We start from the raw sequence: 23427 nt of genomic DNA, 5'->3' as shown, positions 1-23427 counted from the left end.
GGAAAGTGCAATGGCAGTGTGACACTGAATAACACACAGGAAGGGATCCCTGTGTGTCCCTATTGGACTGGAAGGTTCTGCATGAGGCCCAGCTAGCCCTTCAGTATAGCCAAGAGTGGGAGAAAGGAAGCCCAGCAGTAGTCAAAAGTTTGGGAAGGTCTCTGAACACACACCAGAGGCTCAAGGGCAACTGCCAAGGCACTGCTACACACCAAAAGCCAAGGGGTTTTGATGGATTTTTTATTAACTGAAGTTCTGCTCATCTTAGGCTTTCAAAAGGACAAACTTCATTTTCCCTCCACCTACACCCGTACAGCACATCTGATGCTGTAAGGTGTGTCACTCAGAACACGTCATCTTCTTTCCAGCTCCGGTACTGTTTGCACACATAAAGTATCATCCATTTGATTAATAAATGATCATCCAAAGCAGCCAACCCAGCAATCAAAGGATTTAAAAAAAAATTGAGAAAGGGTGAAAAAGGTCTTCCATAGGAAAATTTTGTAAATTAGCTGAAAACCATTCTCAAAGAAATGGTTTCTCTCTTAGTCATCAGTACCTGCTATTCTTAATCCTTCAGATACATGGAAGACATTCCTGCTCTGCAGTCAGCCAAGAAAGCTGTTTAGTAAGTGCATGTTAATGGAGAAACAGAAAATACTGTTGAAACAAACAGAAACAGTAATTTAATGGGCTTGAGAGAACATGAGCATCTTACTTATTGAAGACTTTCTTCTCAAGCCGGGAACGAGAAGTGTTCGCCTGCTGCTTCAGGTCTGTCAGATTCGGATATTTTTTCTTCTTCCCTTGCTTCTTCTGCCCTTTCCCATTATTTTTAGAGGAACCAAGATCCAGTCCTGTAGCAGCTTCAACTTCTCTCATGAATTCTGGATCCCTCCACTCTGTTTAAAAGACAAAGTATGGACTTTGAAACTCCAAACCCAGGGAGGATTTGCAGTTCCTAAGGAAGAGGTTCTTGTCACCACTGGGCGAGGGCAGAGTCACTGTGCTCTAAGTTGCACACACAAGGGAAGGGAAGGATAAAGAAGTTGGCCAAAATGACAGATCTTGATGAAAAAGCCCTGCCAGTCTGGGATGAGTATCTGTTATTGGCTGCTGTGGGTTAAACTGTTCTGTAGGAAAACTTCAGTCAAGTTTTAGCAGTTGTATAGCAGCAAAATTCCAAGGAAAATATTCCATGTAGGAGAGGTGACATAAACAGAGTGATTATTATTTAGAAATTGAAAATGCCAGTAACGTAGCTGAGGAACTTATCTCCAGAAGTAAATTCTGAATAAGCCTAAAAATAAACCTAAAAAAAATTAAATATGTCAACTTTTGAGCAGAGTAGGGGTGACAATATTGTGACTTTTTTGCATTAATAATATTTGCTTTAAAACATGAACTGGAATAAAATTCTTGAATAGGACAAAACAACCCTCTTTCCATGAGCCCCATTTTACGTCTAAAAAAGATACTACTTTCTAAGCATCCCACATTTCCTCAGTTTAATTATCTAAATCAAGTTTCTTCTCTTGACAATGGCACAAGTTAATTTATCTAATCAAAAACCTGTTTTACAGTTTTATCAAAACCTTAATGCTTCAGGATCCAGCCATACACTGTAAATGGATTCTGATCCTAGATGCCACCACAGGAAAAAGCATGAACAATTTAGACTGGAAACTCTTTGAGGAAGCCGTGGTCTTTCACCTTCAGTGTAGAGTCTTGTGTATCAGAACAAGGTAACAGAGTACAAAATAAAAATTTGGCTGCAGGATGGACATCTGCAAGGGGGAAATTCAGGAAAATTGCATTGAATTGTAAAGATTTTGAGGTTGAAAAAAAATGTAGGAAGTACCACTTCAAAGAGAACCTGCTCCAAACTCAGCATAATCTGTATTTTAACAACAGGACTTGTCAGTCATTCATCACAGTTTCCTGCATGTTTTTCAGCCTTCAGAAATTGTAAGACAAAAAGTCTACTACTCTTACTTAACATCTTTGTAGATATAGAAAAATAAACAGTCCTAAAGGACTATACAATTTCTTTTATACACCAACATGGTCACTGAGTGTGACAAATACCAGCAACAACATTTCAGGAAGGTCAGAGGCAATGTTCTCACTTAAGAACACGGTGTTAAGGAATACCAGAGCAATTTTCCAAGGAAAAGTTAGATTTAACCTACTATCATACATGAAAGCAAGGACTGATTAAAATCCAACACACCAAAAAGCAGGAGGAAAACGAAGCTGTTCAAGAGCTGAGCAGAAGAGGTAAAAAGGGAGAAAATGGAACACATAAACTTGATAGATCATAAGACCTCACAGACTTTTTTTTTTTTTTGAAGTGAAGGAATACAGAACAGCACAATTCAGATACAGGAACGATTAATCCAAGATTAAGGAAAACTGTCTAAACAGTTTATCTCCCAGTAATAAGAAGGCGTCACAGTTTAGGAACCCCATGAATGGAGCAATTGTTTAAACACAACGAAAAAATGCCGGCATCCAGTAGAGATGAAATGAGCATTTGAGTAAAATGAAGGAGCAATTTAAAAGCTTTTGAGAAAAATCAATAGAATGCCAGGGAAGAGCAGGCTTTTTGAGCATTGATGGGCCCCTAAAGCTCTTCATACATTGTTACTGAGTTTAGCAGCAGGGAAAAGAAAATTACACAGTTTGCAAGGGTAGGCGGGAATCAATACTGTAGTTAGTAAAGAGATGCTATTTCACATCTGAGTGGCCAGCGGCCTGCCTGCACCAGCCTGTCCTGATACCTGTTTGTTAACAAGTCACTAAGGGCTGAAAAACCAGATACTCTTCAGGGTTGACACAAAAAATAGGCACTTAATTTGCTCCTGTGTGCGAACTATTGGAAAAGGATGAACGCCGCAGATTAGCGGGTCAGCGTAATCCCACCTGATTCACTGTTTCAGGACTGGAGAGCCCAAAGCACCATTTTGTGGACATTAGCTAGAGCTTAAAATTTTATACTAAGATAAAAAAATACTCCATAACAACAATGACAGTGTTGTCAAAACATAGTCATTATCACACAAACTGTATTACTTTTATATAACTGTTTCCCCCTTTTAATCACATAAAGATAAAAATAAACCTACCATCCAGCAGGAAGGAGATACAGGAAGAATTTTGGTGCAATTTAACCCCACAGTTGATCCCCAAATTTTTTTTTTTCAACACTTTTCAAACTGTCATCATTATTAAATGTTGTTGTCAATCATAAGACCAAAGCACTCCCTGTACGGTGGGTTTCCACTTGCATATTTTCCATAGCAACACTGCTCAGACTTGCTCCAAGATCTTTCTAACAAAAAAAACCCCCAAAATCCAAACATCAGTGCAAACCAACCAAACACACCCCTCTAAACCGCAAGCCTCGAACAAACAAAAAACCATTTTCAAAGGTTGATGAAAATATTATAAAGCAAATATAAAATCAGCGAGGCACAGGAAATAAAGAAAGCAACAAAAAGCAGTGGATAAAAGTATTTAATGACATCTGGTATACGTATGGCTTTAGAAACCTGGAAGGTTTTGTCCAGTAAATTAAGTGCCACAGCTTGTGCAGTATTTCCCCAGCCAGATGGGATGGACCTTTGTGTGACACCTCAGCTTAACAACCACACTCAATAATGCAATGCCAACACTGGTTTGGGACTAACATACACATCCTTGTGGGCCAGAGGTGAGAAGCCTCTAACAACACCGAGCTGACACTGTAATAAAAATAAATACTGTGTCTAGCCTCAAGCAATGGCAATTTCACAGAGAAAAAAAGAATCAATATTTTTCAGTGCAAGTGATTTTTATACCAGAGTATTAGTTTCTAGTTCAAGATTTCAAGTACACCTACTAGTTTAACTTGCTAGTTTTAGTTCATCATAACCAAGCTGGGAACTTTCCTTTTCAACACAACATCCACATTCCTGCCCTTTCACTGTGACAGTCCAACAGTGTCCATGCTGTTGGCTGGATGCCAGTTTAAAACACTTACTCCACCTGGACAGGGATGGAAACCACCTGGAAAAGTAGCACTTTGACACCTGCAAATACCAGGTGGTGTTCAGTAACTGCTGCACTGGTATGGTGCTCTAATGGCCAAGCACAGTCACTCAAAGATGGCCAAACCAGTACTAAAGGACACTGGGTGGGTCAGTTGTGTGTTTAAATGCACATTAATTCAACATGGACCTTTCTGAATACAGATCAGAAGAGGTTTTATTGAAGGTTCAGTAGCTTCATTAATAATATGTCTAACTCTGAAACACTGAGTCAGTCAGACCTTAAGTGAGAACTAACTCCTTCAAGGGAGTATTCTGTAAGAAATCATAATACTTATGCCCATGGGTGAGTTTAATTAGAATGCAAAATACTTACCTAGAATAAATAGTTTAAAACAGAGAAAAGTAAGTCCTGCTGGAAGAAGGAAGATTAAAGAAAAGCTTTGAAAACAAATCTGTCCCCTCCAATTACACACTATGTCTTTGCTGGACAGATCCCTCTCTCCTGTCTTCCTTTGCAGTCTATCAACTTCCAGTGTCTTCCTCGTTGCAGTCCCCCAGGTATCTTCTGTCTATCATTAATGAGGTTTAGTTGTACTATTGCAACGAAGTCTCTTATTCCCCCTAGAAGTCCTCCTGCCCAGGTACTCATTGCCTGCTGTTCTTCTCATTCCCTGCACTCCTTACCTAGCAGTCCAGAGCTGCACTCTGCCTAAAAATGCTCAAATAATAACCTTGGGGAAGGATGAGCCTTCCCCTTTACACCTGAAAGCCGCAGCCAAGATGCAAGGAGAAGGCCATTCATTTTGTTGCCCATCCACAATTGGTTAAAATCAAAATCCAGAGTGTTGCACAGTAACATGTAAACAATTAGACAGCACAGCTCTGCTTGCTGCCTTCCTCAAACCCATCACAAACATCCCTACCAGAACTTGCAGATTAGTTATTATGCCAATAAAGTAAAGCCCAAGGTGAGCACTTCTCTAGCTCAGAGGATTTTGTAGCAATGCTGCTCAGACGCACAGCATAACAAGGCCAAAAATTCTCCTTCTAAAACACAAGTAGTAAGTCAGTAGATATGGGAAATATAGACTATGAGAGATATGAACAGATATATGAAAAACAAGTTCTCACATTGTGACAAAACATATCCTCTCCCAGTATTCGTGGGAACACAACGATCCCAACAATATCATCATCATATTGCATAAATCACCACTGCTAGATACCAGCAACATTAGAGGACTTCTTTTCAGAAGCATGGAACAGTTACTGTCAAGCATCTCCCAGGCAAAAGGTTTAATCATTCTTGATAAACATGTTCCTTTAAGACAAAGGCTATAACTCCTCTGTCTGAGCAGTGTTGGGAACATTACAGTAACTACTGGAAATAAAGTACAAATGCAATGTTAACCTTATTCCGTGTACACATGTATCCATGTTCATCATATGAGCAAATGAGCTGCAAACTAAAATCACCTGGAATGTAAATGGGAGAATGTGGTTAGGAGTGAAAGAGGTAACAGGTATCTCCCACCTCTGCCTAATACTTTTTTTAATTTTAATTTTTTTTAAGATGCTATGCTGACACAGACCTGGCTGGGCTGCTTGCTTCTCAAACCTCATCTTTTCTTCTCTGGCTCTGTCCTCTGCGTTCACAGGAATCCCAGAGTCATCCCGAGGAATTATCTTTCCATGGAAAGGGCACTTGAGAAAGAAAAAGGAAAAAACCAAAAACCATGAAACTTCTGAATTAAAAGAAAATGCTTACATTTTATTCAACACAACTTAAAGCTGGACACTGGAATTGAGCAACAAAACTGCACTTGATTCCCAGTCTCCTTTAGAAAACATTAGAATCCCATAAACATCATGTGTTTTATATGTTCAGAATCTTAAAGAAATTAGATCTGTTTGATACAAATATCCCTTTTCAAGAGACCAGGTAGCACATTCTGTTAAGTCTGGAACTAGGGTACCAATGCTGCATCGTTTATGCTAATCCCATTAAATTATTTCCGTGCATTCAGATCCTTCAATCTCAGATAATACAGGAAAAACAGGGATACTAGAAGTATTTAAGCAAACTAGTTCTGCTCAACAAAACTCATAATTTTGAGGCTGTGTAGAATTTAGCTTTCATAAAACTCAATCTGTAAATAAAATTTCTTTGCCCCTCAAACACGTAAGTTTCTAAAACCAGTTAATATCAAATACGCCCCTAAATGAGGAAAAATTTTCAGCAAAAAAATACCTATTTCTGCCTTACTGCCAGGTACTCTCATATCACAGTAATAAACAAAATACAAATAACCTATAATGAATGCCAAAAACATTTAAGAGTTCTTTAAATGTTTACAGCTTCTTTACCAAAAGGCTGTTTCCCACATGAAGCAAATATTAACAATGAACTTCTCCAGACACACAGAGTTCTTCCACTCCCCTGAGCTATATTTACAACGTGAAATAAACTTTTATGTGTATGTTTTAGGGAGATCTCCTTCAGATAGCACAGATCTTGGAAGTTATGTAACTTGATGCCTACCTTAACCCGATCTTGCCTTTCACACAGACTCCCATCGGGCATTGGTGCCCGACACTTATGTTTCACTGGCTCAAACTTGCCAGCGAATGTTATATATCTGGTTTTTAACATTTCCGTTATTTCTTTATTTTCCACCTCTTCCTCTACTTCACTGGGTGCCCAAAACCGATGCTCAGATGTAAATCTGGGAAAACAACAGATGAAAATTACCCACAAAGATGTAAGAAAGCGCATAAAGATGCCAGTATTAACCTGTGCTGAACTCACATGTGAAAGGAAGGGAAGCTTTATTAGTGAATTTAAAAAACCTCTATGACTCTACTAGTCTTTCTTATGACTCCTATATTACGAAGATGCTTTCAAAATATCACCAAAGTCTCTCTAGTATTGATTTCCTGTTTAACCTGCTAAGCTATTACAAGTACTTGGCTTTAGTTCATGATCAGACATCTAGAGTCAGTTATCCGATATCAGATTCAGTGAACAACTTTGTAATTCTGTAGTTAACATTCTTCATAACAAAATACTTCTATGATTAAACACAAGACAGATCAAGGAGGAAGCAGCTTGATCTTAACTGTACTCCTGCAGCAGCAGAGAAGCAGGAGCTGAAATCAGAGTATACACTGCAATACACTGAGATCAAGGGAAAGAGCAAACAAGCAGCTGAGCTTTATACAGAGTCTTTCCTCCAGGTTCTCCTTTACAGTGCCTGTAAGTCTGAGAAATTAGCAGGTGTTCTCCTAGGAAATTCAGTTATCCATTGAAAATCTGTTTTAAAATTAGGCACCTCACCTATATTTACAGACACATATAGGCAAACATACAGAGAAGATCAGTGCCATGTCAGTGGACATAGAGAGTGGGAGGGAAGGGCAGCGAGGACCCTTGAGTGATGTAGTATTTCCAAATTTTCTCAACAGCATTCATATAATTACATTTTAGCCACCCTAAGCTGCCAATAGTCTGTAATGAGAAACAGACAAGCGCAGAGGGCAATTACCTGACTCATTTTAGATGCTAATCTTAGAAGGCAATGACTGTCTCTCTGATGGTAAATGCTTCTTTCTCCTAATCATGAAAAGAAATTAGGGTGACCAGCTTAAGTTTAGGTATCTAATTTTAAGATATCTGATGTTAAACAACAATAATCTCACCCAAAATTTAAGGAAATATGAATCTGAAGAGGAAAAAAGTACAGCTAAACTAAGAAAAAAAAAATTCCAGCTTCCATGTCTGCTGCTTATTACAAGCAAAATGGAGATACCAAATGATAAATGTCTCAATAAGGACATAAACTTCACAAAGGACACTTTACAATCCCTTTCTTCTATACAGCTCTTCCACCCAATCAGTTCCAGACTTATTTGAGAGGATTTTCTCTATCCACATCCAATTCCTCTCAATCATTCATATCCTTGGATGTCATTCCTACTTCTGAGACTTTGCCTTCTGTGGACCACAGAGCCATACATCCGTGATCACTGGCTTCACTAGTCACACCAATCTCAATTCAGCAAAGCACATAAGCCAGCAATTGAAAGACTTACTTTAGAGGGCCTGAAGAGTTTTGATGAATTTTATCTAAGCAAGTTTTCAGCAGATGACAAGGGGGAAAAAAAAAAAGAAGAGGAAAATACCTGACCTTAGCAACCTACGACATGTACAGGTGCTGGTTTTACTGCAACAGCTGATCATTTAAAACTATGTAAAGAGATTAGAACTAGGTTAAAAAAGGGATTAAGCGAATTTTGAAGTATCTTTATGATTTGCCAAGTCATCAGAAAAACGTTCAACAAGTAGAATCCTTATTAAACAGACTGATTCTATCCAGTAAGTTCTTCATTGAATGCACCTCGTTAGTTCCAGATAAATACTAACCTGTATAAAGTACAAATAACTTCCTTCTGGTAGGTTAGGAGATAAAGGTAAAAGAGTTCCAGAGGACCCTAGTTTAGCATTAAACATAATAATATGTTTCCACAATTTCTGGTTATACAAAAAGTTTTCAATTACACAGATTTCTACAAACTATAGCATACACAAAAAACCCCCAAACCCTAAGAGTCTTTCTAATATATCAGTATGACTTTAGTCCAACATTCGAATGGCACAGTATTTTAGCTTCAGGAATTATATGGCAAGACAATGAACAGAAGAATGAAATAAATTTATTATTTGCTTAGTTTAATGCAATGCTGAAAACAAGACTGACTGCTAGCTCTGTGTTACTAACTCTGCAGCCACACAGAGGGGACAGCATTGCTAAAAAGACACCATGGAGGATTTTTATGTGCATGGTAGTCTTGCAGAAACTCTTTGTAAAATTCTAGTGTCCTCTGGTAGTCTGAACTCCCTTCCCCCTCTAAATTATCAAATTACAGTTACATGAGAATGAAGAAGCATTTAACAGTTGTGCATGCCAACCTTTCCAATCAGGAAACAGTTCTATTTAATAATTATTCTGTCTCACTTCCCTTAAATATGCATCCAACAAATGTAAAAAAACATTAAAATTATGTTTTACTCTATGTATCATTGATCAGTATTTGGGGACTGGACTTAAAATAGCCTAATTCCTACACAGATATTAATAAATACTATTGTTTCCTACAAGCATATAACTTACTTTCTCCCAACATGACTTATAAGCAGGTGAGAGAAGAAAAAAGCAGTGGTAATTCCCAAAGTTTTCTGATTTCTTGTGGTGAGTTAAGCAACATTTTAAAAGGGTAGCTGCTTGTTTGAAAAAATTATGTGTGTGACAAGTAAAACATTTGTAAGATGAATCAGAAGGGGAACAGATAATCAACTAAAAGATAAAAAAGATCAACACCTCACACTTACAGAATGTTCCTAATCCAGACAAATAATAGAGGCTTTAATACATGAGGAGGAATACAAGACAAATAATGGTTAACAAAAATCTAAAAGAAAGACAAGCTACTGGAGAAATGTTGCATTCTTTCACCAAATTTATGAACATCTTAAGTCCTAAAATGATGGGAAACTTATAAAAAAATTGAATAGATGTAACCTCTAAAACCAGACACTTACAGAGATCCTGAAGCAAGTGCAAAATGGGCTAATTCAAACAGCCTAGCCAGAGTCAGTGCTGCATCAACTATCCTACTCTGCTCCCAAGAGTAAGCTGATTTAATTCAAGGAGGAGGGTAGATGAGTTTAGAAGGTCCATGCTATCCAAAACAGTCTGCTGACAGCAGACTTTACACAATACAGCACTGTGCTGTATATACTACCCCCCCCCAAAAAAAGAAATATAAAGTACTACTACAGTTTCATAAACTCATTTTAAGAGTTCTTAAACTAGTTTAATGAGTTGTGTGAGTGAAGGCAGAAGTAGGGAAAATTGTTCAGCCCAAACTTTTGTCGAGCTCACGGTTACTGTCACTTTCTAGAGAAGGTGATGCATCACCACTTACCAGCTAAACAAAACTTCTTTAGAAAATCGTCTTCCTAGTAGCTACATTCTCACTATCAAAATCTTAATTTATTGTAAATGCTATGACTAAGTAAGTATACTACTAAGGAAGTGAAGTGGAAAGACTTTTCCTCTTCAAATTTAAAAAATTCAAATTCCATACACATCCCATATGTGTTGTCTGTTTTCCAATTTGCTTTTTTTCCCTAAGCATCTTATAGAGCCAGTATATGTGCATATAGAAAAGGTAAAGGAGTTGGCCAATAACTACCTTAATTTCTCAATAAATATATTTTATACCCGGGGTCAATGGTATTGTGTGTGCAGAGTTACTTAAATTATCCTTAGTTAGATTGGCATATCTGTAGTTATAGACTATAAGGTTCAGAAGTGTGCCCTCTATTTTATTGGGAAGCATAAAAATAAAACAGTACAGCACAAAACAGACAGGCAGTGAAATATGCTTCTGATTTCACTTATGACTTGAGTAACTCATCTGCAACGTAAAATAAGGCCTTACTTCCTTTTTGGCATTATCACAGACAAATGCTTCTTAAAGCCCTGCTGAAAATCTTAACCATTTTACAGGTTTTGAAGAGCCTACACCACATGAGATGGAATCCAAAGCTTGGAGTGACTGTGGCAGAGCACTGTTATCTATCCAAGTGCACCAGTTTTCAGTAATTTAAAGGATACTCAGCATTTTATGCAATCTGGTACAGGAGCAAAGCTTTCCCTTTGTTCTGCTCTGCCAACACTGTCTTAACTCTGTGATCATGGGTTGGTTTTCTCAATTTGTTTTGGTAAGAAAACAAAGTCACAGTGATACTGCTAAGAACATAAGAGCTTGATTTGCAACCCAGCCAGTCAATGATTTTTGACTTTTTCAAGCCAGGTATGGTACATACTGCTAGTAAAGTTCTGGTGGACTTAAAGGAAACTTATACATAAAGGGAAGACATTGCATCCCAACTTGCATTTAAAAATACTAAAAGGGATTTATAACTGACTCCTAGAAACAAGTTCTGATGGATACCTACCAGCTCTTCTCCCCAGCACTGCTCAAGCTTTCCCTAAGTCAGCACTGACTCGTGAAACACAAAACCTTCCCAGACAAGAATGGCAAGTGAAAGATCCAAATTCAAATCCTGTAACTGCCACCTTTTTCTTGTGACACTGAATAAGCATATCAATTTCCTCAGCTACCATTCTGTAAAGTCAGGAAAAATACCCATGACACCTCCCCAGCCTTTCTCCTGCCTTGCCTGCTACTTATTTAGACAGCAGTCTCCAGCTGAGGGAATGTCTATCATGCACTTGGGCAGAGCACTTTGCATAATGAGGTGCCAACTTAAATTGGAGTAACTGATTCCATGCTGCACACATGAAAAAAGCAGAAAAAAAGTGTGCTTTGAAGCATCAAAGGATATTTAATTAGTATCACAACTTCTCAAAACAAATAACATTTAGAGGTAGAATTTCTGACTTTGTTTATGGGTCCTACAACACAAGGGAAAGGAGAAAAGTAATTATCAAAAGAAATAGCAGTCACCCCACTGCATGACCTCTGAGTACAAGTAAATCTATTTATTTGTTTAATTTGTCTTAAAAGAAAAAGAGCATTACTTGAGAATCTTCCCAGCACTTGGCTGATCCTCTCCCCAGTAGTGAAGATCTAATCCGAAAGGCATGAGGGGAGCTTTAGCTCTTTCTTCCTCTAGTTTTCTTCTCTTACCATCAGGATCTTCCAAGGCTGCTGCCTCAGGAGTTGCAGATTTACTGGAGAAAATTGATGAAAAGTCAACACAGAAAACAGCAATGATCACAACAACTTTTTCTTTGTTTTCATTAGATTTTTCAGATGACCAACACTATTATTACCTTAGATCTAGGTAGGAGCTACAGATGTGGTACTGGAAATCATTTTTATAAAGAACTTACTATGGTAAATTCATGCCCATGTTTGCATGGCAGTGACACAGATTGCAAAGTCTTTCTTTTGTTGACAAAATTCCACCTTGCAATATACTCACCATGCAATACCACTACAGAATTCATTACTCTTACTGACAGAGCTTCACAGTCTTAGTCACCATACCAATACACTCAGTTTTTAAAGATTAAAAATCATAAGGTACACCTGAATACTCCAAACTCTGGAGTTCTAATGAAGCAAGATTACATTCCAGTTTGCTAGGTTTTGGGTGCTTTCCTGGCCAATGCAGAAGTGCCTTTCCAGGAACACGCCATTAAGTAGGTGACTCCCAGTTTTATCTCAAATCCCAGATAAATGCTAAGCAAGACTGGAGGTCTACCAAAATTTGAACAGGATTGACAACAAATATGAACAACTGTAACACACCTCCAGATAGCACTGACAGCTAAAGTTATTGGGGAACCAAGAGATGGTTGAAACTAGTTGCTAATTTAGTATTAGGATATGTTCTGTTTGGCTGCAAACAAAAAACCGCCTGAATAAATAGAGCTATGATTTTTTGTTAGCAAAGAAGGGAACAGTATATTTTCATAAAGGCCATTTACACCAAATAAAAGTAAATTAATCAGGAAGTAAAAGATTCCTTAAGATCCTGGTGTAAACATCAGCAAAATCCCAAATATTAAGCAATGAATGTAACTTCAAACTGAAACCAAGACAGCCTTAGCAGCCTGCTTAGTTCATGAATGCTTTTCTGTGTGCTGTCGTGACTAATGAACACAAGAGCGAGAGGATTCTCCAAGAATTAAAACGAAGCTAACCTGGTGTGAGGAGGTGGTAACTTTGGCAGTTTGTCTCTAATAAGTTTCAGTGTGGCAGCTGCACAGGTTGGATCAAGTTCATCTTCGTTCCCTTTCGGCTGCGCGCGGGAGCTCAGTGGAGCTGGTCCTGCTGACACCTTCCCCACCAGAGCTTTTGGAGGTGCCTGGGGTTCTAGCCCTGCAAAAAAAATTGGTGTTTAGGAGTGACTCACTTCTCCCACCCCCACAGCAGGACCAAGCAGCCCAGGGTGCTGATTACATGTCTTACAGCTTTCAGTTTGCGTTGGACATCAATCCCACTCTGTGATATTTCTGCCTGTGAAATTTTTCTCATTTTGGAACAGATATATACTGAGTAACTACAGCAAACCAACTTTTAAATTTGTATGACATGATGTGACAACAAAGAATGATGTTACTTCGTTCACCTTGGAGAGAAGGATTTTACAGTACATGTTTGCCCAAACTGCAATACTGCTTTTTGTATATAAGTTTCCAGTGTCACAACTGCTTGCTTGTACATCATTTCTGTACTAAGGGTTATATTAAGGTAAAATAGAAGAAAGGAACTACTGGCACTACTGTTTAACACCTAGAGCCCCAAAAGACATCTAAGAGTAGGAGAAAGCAAAAAAAAAAAGCCACACATCCATATCCTCCTGTCTGCTAAGATTAATTCTTTGTGGTGTCTCAGCAAAAAATCCTGCTGAAACTGTTCCATCCTGGCAAGGAGAAGCCACATCTGGATGGGGATTCACTGCAACACAGGACCGATAAGAAGGGGAACCATCATCACCCAGAACAGCTGGCTGGGAAGCACATCCAATGAAAAAACAAAGCACGTGTGAGGCACACCCCTGCTCTTTGATGAATCTCAGTTACCATATCGAGCATGTAAAACAAAACAGCCTCTTCTTCTTCCTGATTTGTTAAGGAGCAGCACCACTGAGTTGAGTTTCAATTCCTAAATATAAACGGAATTATCCAGAGAACATTCTTCTTTCACAGATACTAAACCACACAATTTGCCAAGAGGAAACATCCAAGTGCTGGCAGAAGCAGCAAGTACCCCCCACCCAGAGTGTGCTCCAGAGACAGTAAAGGCCTGAGCTACACCTGAGGAACAAGCCTCTCTGCAGGGCAGCACCAGGCACTGATGTTCAGCACCAGCAGCTTAATTACTGTGGGGCAACTTAATTACTTTATACAGCCAGATTAGAGAGTCAGCATGGGCTGTAAGGATACAATTAGATAGGCCGAGCAGTTAGACAGCTCTTGCCTCTACCTGCTGAGCTAGAGAAGCAGTTCTATAAGCCAGGAGTGGAAACAAGAACTTTTCAGCCAATGACAGTTGAAACTGGAAAGACGAGATCCCTCACACTAATGTAACAGACTGTATTTGTCTCCTCAGAAAGCCTTCTTATAAAATAATTTATTGAAATGCAAGGTCTCATCCCTCAAAAAAAAAAAAGAAAACAAACTCTAAATTAATACAAGGTGGTCATGGTTTCACAAAACTAAAGTTTTTAGCAAATTATCTCAGCCTTCTTACGAAAAGCAACCAAAGTTTAACTAACATATTTTAGCCATTATATGTCAACTTTTAGTCTCTTGCCCAATTATAGCCAGTCCTGAAGCTGCATCCAGAAGTATTCTTGTTTTGCTAGTCGTTAAATGTATCACAAGACATCAAGTAGAAAAGGAAAAGCTAATGTGATGTCTAAGACCTGCCCTTGAGTGGGAAATTGCAAGACCCATAGTGGCAGGTGGCTTTGGTACACAAAATATTTTCATTTCAGAGAAAAACACATTTTTCACAAACAAAATTAGAAAAATTTACCCTGACTCCTCTTTCCACCTTTTAAAGTGTTCCAGTAATTCATTCTGACCTTGATTCCTTTGCACCACTCATTCCCTTTAGCCATGGCACTGCTGACTCAAGTCACAGGTCAAGGTGTTGAGGCATCAACCATCAAGATCCACCCCCTGGATACATATGGGTCTACATTTTCCAAGTACCAAGATCAGGAACTGAGTCCTTGTGCAGGGAATGACATCTCATCTTTGTTTTCCAAAGCTCCAAGCTCAAGGCACTGAGAAGGATGCCCTGTCAGCCTTCTGTTTTACCAAGTTCCTGGACATACTCTCCCCAGAGAGAGCTGACAATCCTAATTCAAAATTCAGAGAGCTGGAGCCTTTCAGAAGGAGAGGAGAAACAAAAGCAAACATCCATTTGAATCTGGCTTTTGTGCCTTTAAATTTTGTTGCATATAGCAAATGGTATCATTCCTAGATTTTCTGAACACAACTATCTCATAAAAAAGAGGTCACCCCTGAATACTCTCAAGGATGAGGACTCTTCTAACACCATCTGAGATCCCAGGTCTCTAGTATGGCTTCTACTGGTAACAATGAAGGGAAATGTTTTAAGGGCAAGAGCAGTAATGACCATGGCAGCAGATGACTTACCTGTCTCCTTCAAAACAATGAGGGAAGGAAATAGGATCTGGAGAAGGAAAGAGGATGAGACTACTAGCCAACAGCAGTTAACAAGCTCTCACAGAGACTTCTCTGTTTTCTACTTTCTCTCCCATGACAGCTCAATACATTCCTTCTGCTTACCCAGTGCATGACACAGAGAAAGATGGCTGAAGTAAGTATACAAGATGCAATGTGGGTGTGATAGTATTTTTCCATCTCCATAGAGAGACCAGAGCCAGCTCTGGCAGGCTGATGCATCCCATCTCTCCTAAAAAAAGGCTACTGGAGTATCATGTAGATACCTCCCAGGAGTGAACACACACCTGAGAGTGGGTATTTCAGTAGCACCAGTCTGGCAGCTGTCCCAGAAAGATTTCAGTAAGTACCCAACAGTCCGAACATTCACAGGCAGGAAGGATTGCAGAGGGGACAGAAGGACATTCACTGCAGTCTGAAGCCAGTGTCAAACACAGCTTTTCCCCAACTTCTTGTTGTGCTCTCTGGAAAACACCCCAAAACCAAAGCTGCATTCCTAAGGCAGTGCATCTGCAAAGACAGTGCTGCTCAAGCTGTCCAGTGGTTCCTGGGAACTGAAGTTAGCATGAACCGTGATACAAAGAGGGATCACCTCTTTCTAATTTTTATGCCCTCAGAGTGGAGGTTAGACTCTGCCTCCCAGCTGTAGGCAGCCACAGCCCACCCTGCTGTTGGCTGGTGATGCTGCTGAGCACCCCTGACACTAATACTCCCTTACTCACTCCTGCCCGCACCACACACTCCTGTGAAAGCTGTGAACACACCACACTCATTGTGTTATCCAACTTCCTCTCCACAGTCAACAAGGCTTTAAAGAACATCATTAAAAAGTAATTTAAAGGACTGATCTGTGCATTGGAAAATGTATCGAAAATTAGCAGAAGAACCAGGAATAAGGGAAATGATAATTAAATATAATAGGATGGATCTAAGTAGAGAAATATCTAGGCTAAATAGCAAAAGAAATTATCTTATTACACTTATTAGGCTGCAGACTTGTTCTTCAAAAGGAATAATGGTGCCTCCACAAAAATGTTCTTTTAAAACAGTACTTCAGTGAAATAATAAGGCAGGAATTTTGAATTTATGCCTTTAAAAAGGGGGCAGGACAGGGCTCCTTCTCAGCTCTTGTCATAGGTTGGAAAGGGAAAAAGCCCCTCTCAGGTGCTTTGTATCAAAGTGAAACAGAATTAACCCAGAAGAGGGTTATAACCATACTTAAGTATCATCAGTATTTGGAAAAGTGAACTTCCTTTTATGACAGAAACAAACAGGTCCTTTGGCATGAACAAGGTTAACTGAGAAGAATATGTCATAGACTGTATCTGCAACATAGAATTGCTTAGACTGTATTTAGAATTTTAAATTTCTTTTTATCCTTTTTTTTAAAAGGAGACTTTCTGAAAAGCATTGTTTAAAGCATGTGTACTATTTACAAATAGTAAAAAGTCAGAAGATAGCAAGCTTGTGTCAGAAGATAGCACCTTTTCTTTCATCTTCAGAGAAAAACGTGCATGTGTATTAAAAGTGCATATGCAATAAAGATCTCAGAAACCCCTATTTTTTTTTCCATTTGTTTCCTATGCTGTTTACAGAAAACATGATTGCTTGTTCACTACACTGATTTTGCTGGGGAGGAGGAGGGGAACAGCAGTGACAAGCAGTCAGCAACACACAGAAAAGGCAAGAGAGATAAATGGACAATGTGACATTTAGATAGATAAAATCACATCCAAAAGATCAATATAGGAATTCTTAAGAGTTACAAGAGCAAAATATTTTCTCATTGATTTCTTATTTTAAACCATTAACAGAAAAATAGCTAAAGGTAAATACACTACAACATCAGTAATACCACCTCCACTGTGGAGTTTTAAAAAAATATTTGTGCATGAAATTAGTTTTTGCAAACAAGATAAAGACGAGTCACCATGCAGACAGCCCCAGCTGAATGGTGTCCAATGTCAGGGTGGGGATGCTTTGTTTTGGTTTTAAGATATAGATTAAGTACAGTTTTTAAAGTAAAATTCATATTAAGAATTCTGCTGCTCTGTGTGGTTTATTTAACACAACTACAGTACCTGGGTTCAAACTGTTCCAATAGCAGCTCTGAGAAAGAATCATAAAAATGTTTAAATCCCCTTTTTTGTTTAAATTGACCAAATGGCACCTATTTGCCTGAAGCAATAAAGTAGACCATGTTCACAAGACAGATCGATAGAAGGAAAGAGAGAGGCTGGGGTTTCAGCTGAAGTTAGGCTGCTGAATGCTGACATTATTGATTTTAGCTAGTTCAGCTGGCCTTGTAATTAAAATGTAAATTTGAGAAAGAGATTATGTCCTGACAGAAATGGTGGGATTAGGGGGAGATAAAAGCCCCTCAGTGAAAATTCAGAGAAAGAGCAAGCACAGGTTTCCTCAGTTGTGTGGATTTAGACGAAATCTACTTCAGATTCACTCAAGTTTAATTGAAAAAACGGAGATGGAATATAAACAGGTATTATGGACTTCAACTTTCCTGAAAAAAATTTAATAATTTCTGTTTCCCATTTGTTGAATCTTAGTCAAGCCAAGAGTATTTGATTTATATTAGCACGAACACTCTCCAAGATTGTCAGAAAAATCCAGCAGTTCAGGTACAATATTTCCCCACTTACTCTATTGTGCTCACAATGAAAATGCCTGCCTGTATTTTACTCAGAAGCATAATAAGCTTTAGTCCTAAGTGAACAGGACTTTGCAAAGCTTCCTTCATATGGACTTGCAGACCAGAGGATGCTGAAATGACAGAGGTGGCTTTAGCAAATATTCTCACAGAGCACATCAGCTGTGTGTGCACTCAGAGCAACTTATCGCATGGACAACTGCACATTTTAATATTTCTGTATAAATTACACTACTTTTAAAAGTTTTCAAGGGGTCTTTACAAGCAAAGATTGTAAAAAAACCAAAAAAAGATATCCTTGTTGCCTTCGCATGCAGCTCTGCTCATTTGCATGTAAGTAAAATATTGGAATTCCTCTTTGGAAATTAAAATTAAAGAAAAAAAGATAACTGTGTTAGTTAACGAGAGGAGTTCATTAACATTACATAAATACTTTCTTTGGCCTATTGGAATTACAGAATATATTAATCTGTTATAGTGTTACCTCTCATTAATTAAACCTATTTATTACTGTTTTACAATCATAGTTAAGAACCAGAAAAAAAACAAAGATGCAGAGTTTATACTAAATGCTTTCTACACCTTAGACCCTGATGTCTTAAACTTCTTGCTTATCATTTTGCAGGCCCTGGCCATTGTATAGTTCCTCTGAGGCATTCTACTGTCACAAACCACTCAAAACTATATAAACATCTTGTGCAGTAACTATTAGTTTCCAAGAACTTTAGAAGAACTCAAGTATATCCCATGTCCTGTTAGATTTTCTGGGAACCTTATTTACATAGAAGGACCTCACCTGAGAGTAAGGAAAGTTTGCATGATCAGCGGATTAGGATGGATCAGAAGAAATATATACAGTCAATACTTCTACATGGATGTAGAAGTATTTCGTTTGAAGTGTTTTTTCATAAATATGAAAAGTTATCTTCATTTCAAACACTGTATCACAATGCATTTTACTCATTTATTGTCCTAAATATAGCTAGGCCTCTATAGGCCTCAAATTGCACCAAGGGAGGTTCAGGCTGAATATTAGGAAATATTTCTTCACTGAAACAGTGGTTAAGCACTGGAACAGGTTCCCCAGAGAAGTGGTGGAATCACCATCCCTGGAAGTGTCCAAAAAATAAGTAGATGTGGCACTTTGTGATATGCTTCAGCAGGCATGGTGGTACTCGGTCAAACATTGGACTTGTTGATTCTGGAGGTCTTTTCCAATCTCATGATGATCCTATGATTCCATATAGAACTTGTGTCTGTCCATAAACAGACATATTCAGAATACACTAGTATAATGAGGCAGTCTCACTTGTAAACTTATAATTAAATACTTCTAATATACTTCTAATGTTGTATATGCTAAGAAAAATTGAGACCACACAGCACATTTGATCTACATCATGTAACAACTATGTCCAATTTTTTTTTTTTGATTCATAATAACATTAATAGAAATCTTATTCTAAATACTAGACTATTGTCTAGGGAGAGAAACACAACTGTGTGTTACTTGCATTTTCCCAATTTAGGGAAAAAAAGCCCAAATTTCAAAGGGCAGTGAAAGATAAACAGGTACTTCCACCTGTCCTTTCCCCTGGGAAATATGATTTGCTTTTTCCCCTTAAAGAAATCAGGTAATACCCTTATTTAGCCTAGACAGTGTAATTCTAAGTCTCAAATTGGGCTCCTGAGAACAGAGGAGTGTTCCTGAGAACTCAGTGAGAATGCTTCACCCTTTCTGAAGTCTGCAGGTTTGGTTTTGCTGTGGTCTCCACTGAGCTGTTTCTCCATGTAAAACCATTCTCCACGTTCTTCACATGCAGGAATAATTCCCTCAGGAAGCTCCTGAGGTATGGAGACCAGACAAATCAAACCTGACTGAAAAGCTATTAGACATTTAGAGCAAGACCCAGACAAACTGAGAAATCACTGCAGTAAGCAAGGAAAAAGCTTAAGTATAATTTTTATAACTTCCATTTAGGTAGAACGTGTTTGTCTGTTTAATGATTCAGCCAGTAAAACCCCAGCAAGTTCATTCCCAAATAATAATGTCATAAAAAACATCTGTTTTCTTTACAGCTAAGGAAGGCACCATCATTTGGTTAATCATGGTGAGAAACATTTTTATGGCCAATAGCTGATGAAAGCCATTGGCCAGACTGCTCTTCAGACTTACACCTCACCCCAAATAAACCACCTTACCTTATGTATGAAATACAGGTTCCTGTCAGCAACACAAGCTGCTGTACTGACCCCACACTTGGCTTCTCTTATTTGCACTGAGTCACCCTTGAGTCAAATCTACTTCACGATCACTGCCATGATAATCAGCCTCTCTCCTGAGGAAGCTTAGATTCCCTCCCATTCTAAAAGCTATTAAAAAATGAATTTTAGAAAGTTTTTAAAATGTGCCTACCACTGGGCAATCCTAATAACAGAAAACTAAACAAAGTATTTCCCTAAAAAATCAATAAGCACTGAAAACAGGTCTTCCACTGAGTATGTCAGAGATGCCTACATAATGTAGTCAGGGATGTAAAAATCAACACTTAGGATTTGTGCTTTTTCCCTGTGATTTCCAGAAGATTTTCATGTGTACTATTAAAAATAACTAAAATGCCCACAGTAGAATAGAGGAAAACATAACTGTAAAATCAAGAGATATTAGCTCTGTTTCAACTAAATCCGTTAGATGCTTCCATGAAAGAAAAAAGACCAGTGTTAAAGTTATCATTTCTTCAGAGGCCAGAATAGGGGAGATCTGTTTTGCTTTATCAGCCCTTGTATATGTGTTTTTTTGCCAAATGTAGCTTTAAATCTGTTATATAAACCAGAAAAACCTCTTTTTTTTTTAATGTGAGAAAAAACATGTAGATATAGGATAAAAGATCAAATTACTGCTGTACTCAGTAACTAAACCCACTGTTTTCCTAATTCCTACATCAAAAATGGAGAAAAATAGAGCTAAGAAAGAGTGAGCACAGTGCAGCTCACAGCAATACCTGTGTGTGTTAGATGACATGTCCAGCTTCAAATTCAGTGCCCTTGTTCTCAGTGTGACACAGATGGAACATTTGTACTTGACCACACAAACAAAGACATTTAAAAGCATTTAGGAAAACTTTTCTGGAGGGAATAAAAGAACCAGATGCCAAACAGTTAGTAATTAATTTTCTTTTGTTTTTTTTTTTTTTTAGTTTGTGATGATGATTCTATGATGTTCCACATTTCTGAGGCTGTTTTGTTCTAATCAACGTGTCCCCTGCATGTCTTGATAGATGCCCGTCAAGAGAATAAAATTTTTAAAAACAATATGCATGCAAATCTGCTGCTTAGCTACAGATCAGAGTATACCTAGTCCTAATAAACAAGTACATTTTCTGAATAAATGCCCCAAAATGCATGACTTTTACTGCTTCAAATCAAAAAATTCAATCACACATTAGTCTACACAGTATTGTATTGTCATTTCTAATACAGGCTTTTTCATGTTCTGAGAAGATGCAAAAGCTATAAACCCCCACATCCTAAATGAATGGTTGCCACAGCAAGTTTGTTTATGTCTCTAAAATGCTCAGTGAGAGCTACAATAGAATGAATAGCTTCTGTGGTCCAAAGCACTCCCAATTCTATGTAAAGAACCAGGTGATGACTTCTCTACTAAGGAAACAGTAGGTGTGTACACCTTATTGGTTCAACTGGGGTATAAGTCTCGTTTCTCATGTTGCTATGACTTTTCATATTAACAACACAGAGAAAAGTATGACTCAAACACCATCAGATTAGGAAAGGCAGTGTGGGGACATCTAACCCACAAAAGCACATCACTCTGTGACGAGGGAAGAATTTCTGAAATGGACAGAACTAACCCTTGGGATTTTACAACTGCAGCTTTGATCCCAATATGAAAGAAGTCTCAAGCAGTCTTTAAGATGCAACATGAACGACTGAAATAGCTCTTAGGGACCTAAAAACATTCTGGCTTAAGGCTCAAATAGAAGAGAAATAATCTCTTTAATCACAGTTGAAATAATGGTTTGTGTTCTTGACTGTACAGTCATTCCTCACAGAATTTTGGATAAGGATGAAACTTGATAACCAACAGACTGCTTCCATGCTAATATTCCCAAGTCAGATGGCTTCCTTGTGTCACCACTTGTAAAAGAGCAATAGCACTTCCCTGTCCTCAGAGCATTATTGCATAAGTAAGTTCATGAATGGTTGTACTGGGACACAAACAAGAACTATCAACTGAGGTGGGTGCAGGAAGGAATCTCTTATCCTGGCATTAGCACCAAATTCTGTCAGTGGCATAAGAACGACATCAGGAGCTGCACAGTTCCATCCTTACCTCATCCACCTTTAAGGTTTTATGCCAATGCAACTTCCATCTGACCAGCAAAGGCTGGAATGTGGAAAATCTCCAGTGGAGATCCCTAAAGCTTTCCTTTAAATGTCCTTGATTTTCCAGGGCTTAGCAATACCAGCCATACAAGGGCAACAGAAATCAGCAACATCAGTACCGAGAACAAGACCAACCTTAAGAAAATTATTTTCAGTGTTGTTTCTCTCTCAGCCCAATATTCCTCTTTAGCAACCCAGTGTATCTAAAGTGGCCCTGGGGTCCCACAGGAGCACTGGGCTCTTGTCTTTTGCAGACATCAGGTGCAAGTGTAAATAAGGATTATACAAATGGGAGGTCGTTAAAAGTCTGGTAATGCTAATTTGGCATGACACCCCTAATGGGTTATATCTTCACACTCCAGTTATCTAATCACCTAAATTCTTTTAACAAATTTACATTTCATTTTATACATGGAGATTCAAATTGACTTGCTCAATTCTTCCTCCACTCAAACTGCACCCATGCTCAGTTCATTCACATATTTAATATCCTCATCCATTTTGAGATCATCATCATCAACCACATATACAAACAGATAATACAAATGCACGTGTCTACATAGTTGTGTATAAAACTTCCCTTGTCTCTAAATATCTTTTAATTTCTTACCAGCTTCTCAGATCTCAGGAGAACCACACAAACCTGTATGCATCATCAGAAATAGCATCTCAGCTTGAAATTTACCTTGTTGGTAGGATACTTCCATTTTCCTAAGAGAAGTGACAGGGAATAACGTGACTTTTAAATCAATAATTTACTTGTCACATTTTGATCCATTTCCACAGTCATGTTTTACAACTTTGTTTTCCTGTTTAATATAAAAAGTTAATCTGGTTTACTCAGGAAAAGTAGCAACAAAAGGAATAAAGCTTTTAACTCTTCACACTTTCCACATAACAGTGCGATTTTATTTTACATGGAAGGCTTAATGTTCCAGTTAGAATATTCCAATTGCACTGACTCTCATTTTCTAAGCTCGAAGTTCTCATGAACTAGCTGTGAACTGAAGAAATGCAGCAAAACCCCACCTGAATCACATTTAGATAAAGGTAAAGTCACTGCTGT

General features: G+C 38.3%; 1 protein-coding gene across 1 annotated transcript in view; it reads right to left on the bottom strand.

Moving 5' to 3' along the window:
- The window catches only part of UVSSA (UV stimulated scaffold protein A), a 53427-nt gene that overhangs the window by 4969 nt on the left and 25031 nt on the right, over nt 1–23427 (bottom strand). The window contains exons 8-12 of the mRNA XM_032686324.1: nt 12776–12953; nt 11645–11797; nt 6577–6760; nt 5627–5738; nt 719–902 (exon numbers count right to left, since the gene is read on the bottom strand). Of these exons, the coding sequence (XP_032542215.1) occupies nt 719–902; nt 5627–5738; nt 6577–6760; nt 11645–11797; nt 12776–12953 (811 nt within the window). The remainder of the gene's footprint in view (nt 1–718; nt 903–5626; nt 5739–6576; nt 6761–11644; nt 11798–12775; nt 12954–23427) is intronic.

This window comes from Chiroxiphia lanceolata, chromosome 4 (genome assembly GCF_009829145.1).
Source record: "Chiroxiphia lanceolata isolate bChiLan1 chromosome 4, bChiLan1.pri, whole genome shotgun sequence".
Lineage (NCBI taxonomy): Eukaryota > Metazoa > Chordata > Aves > Passeriformes > Pipridae > Chiroxiphia > Chiroxiphia lanceolata.
The sequence above is the reverse complement of the archived record's forward strand: the minus strand, read 5'-3'. Positions and strand labels throughout refer to the sequence as shown.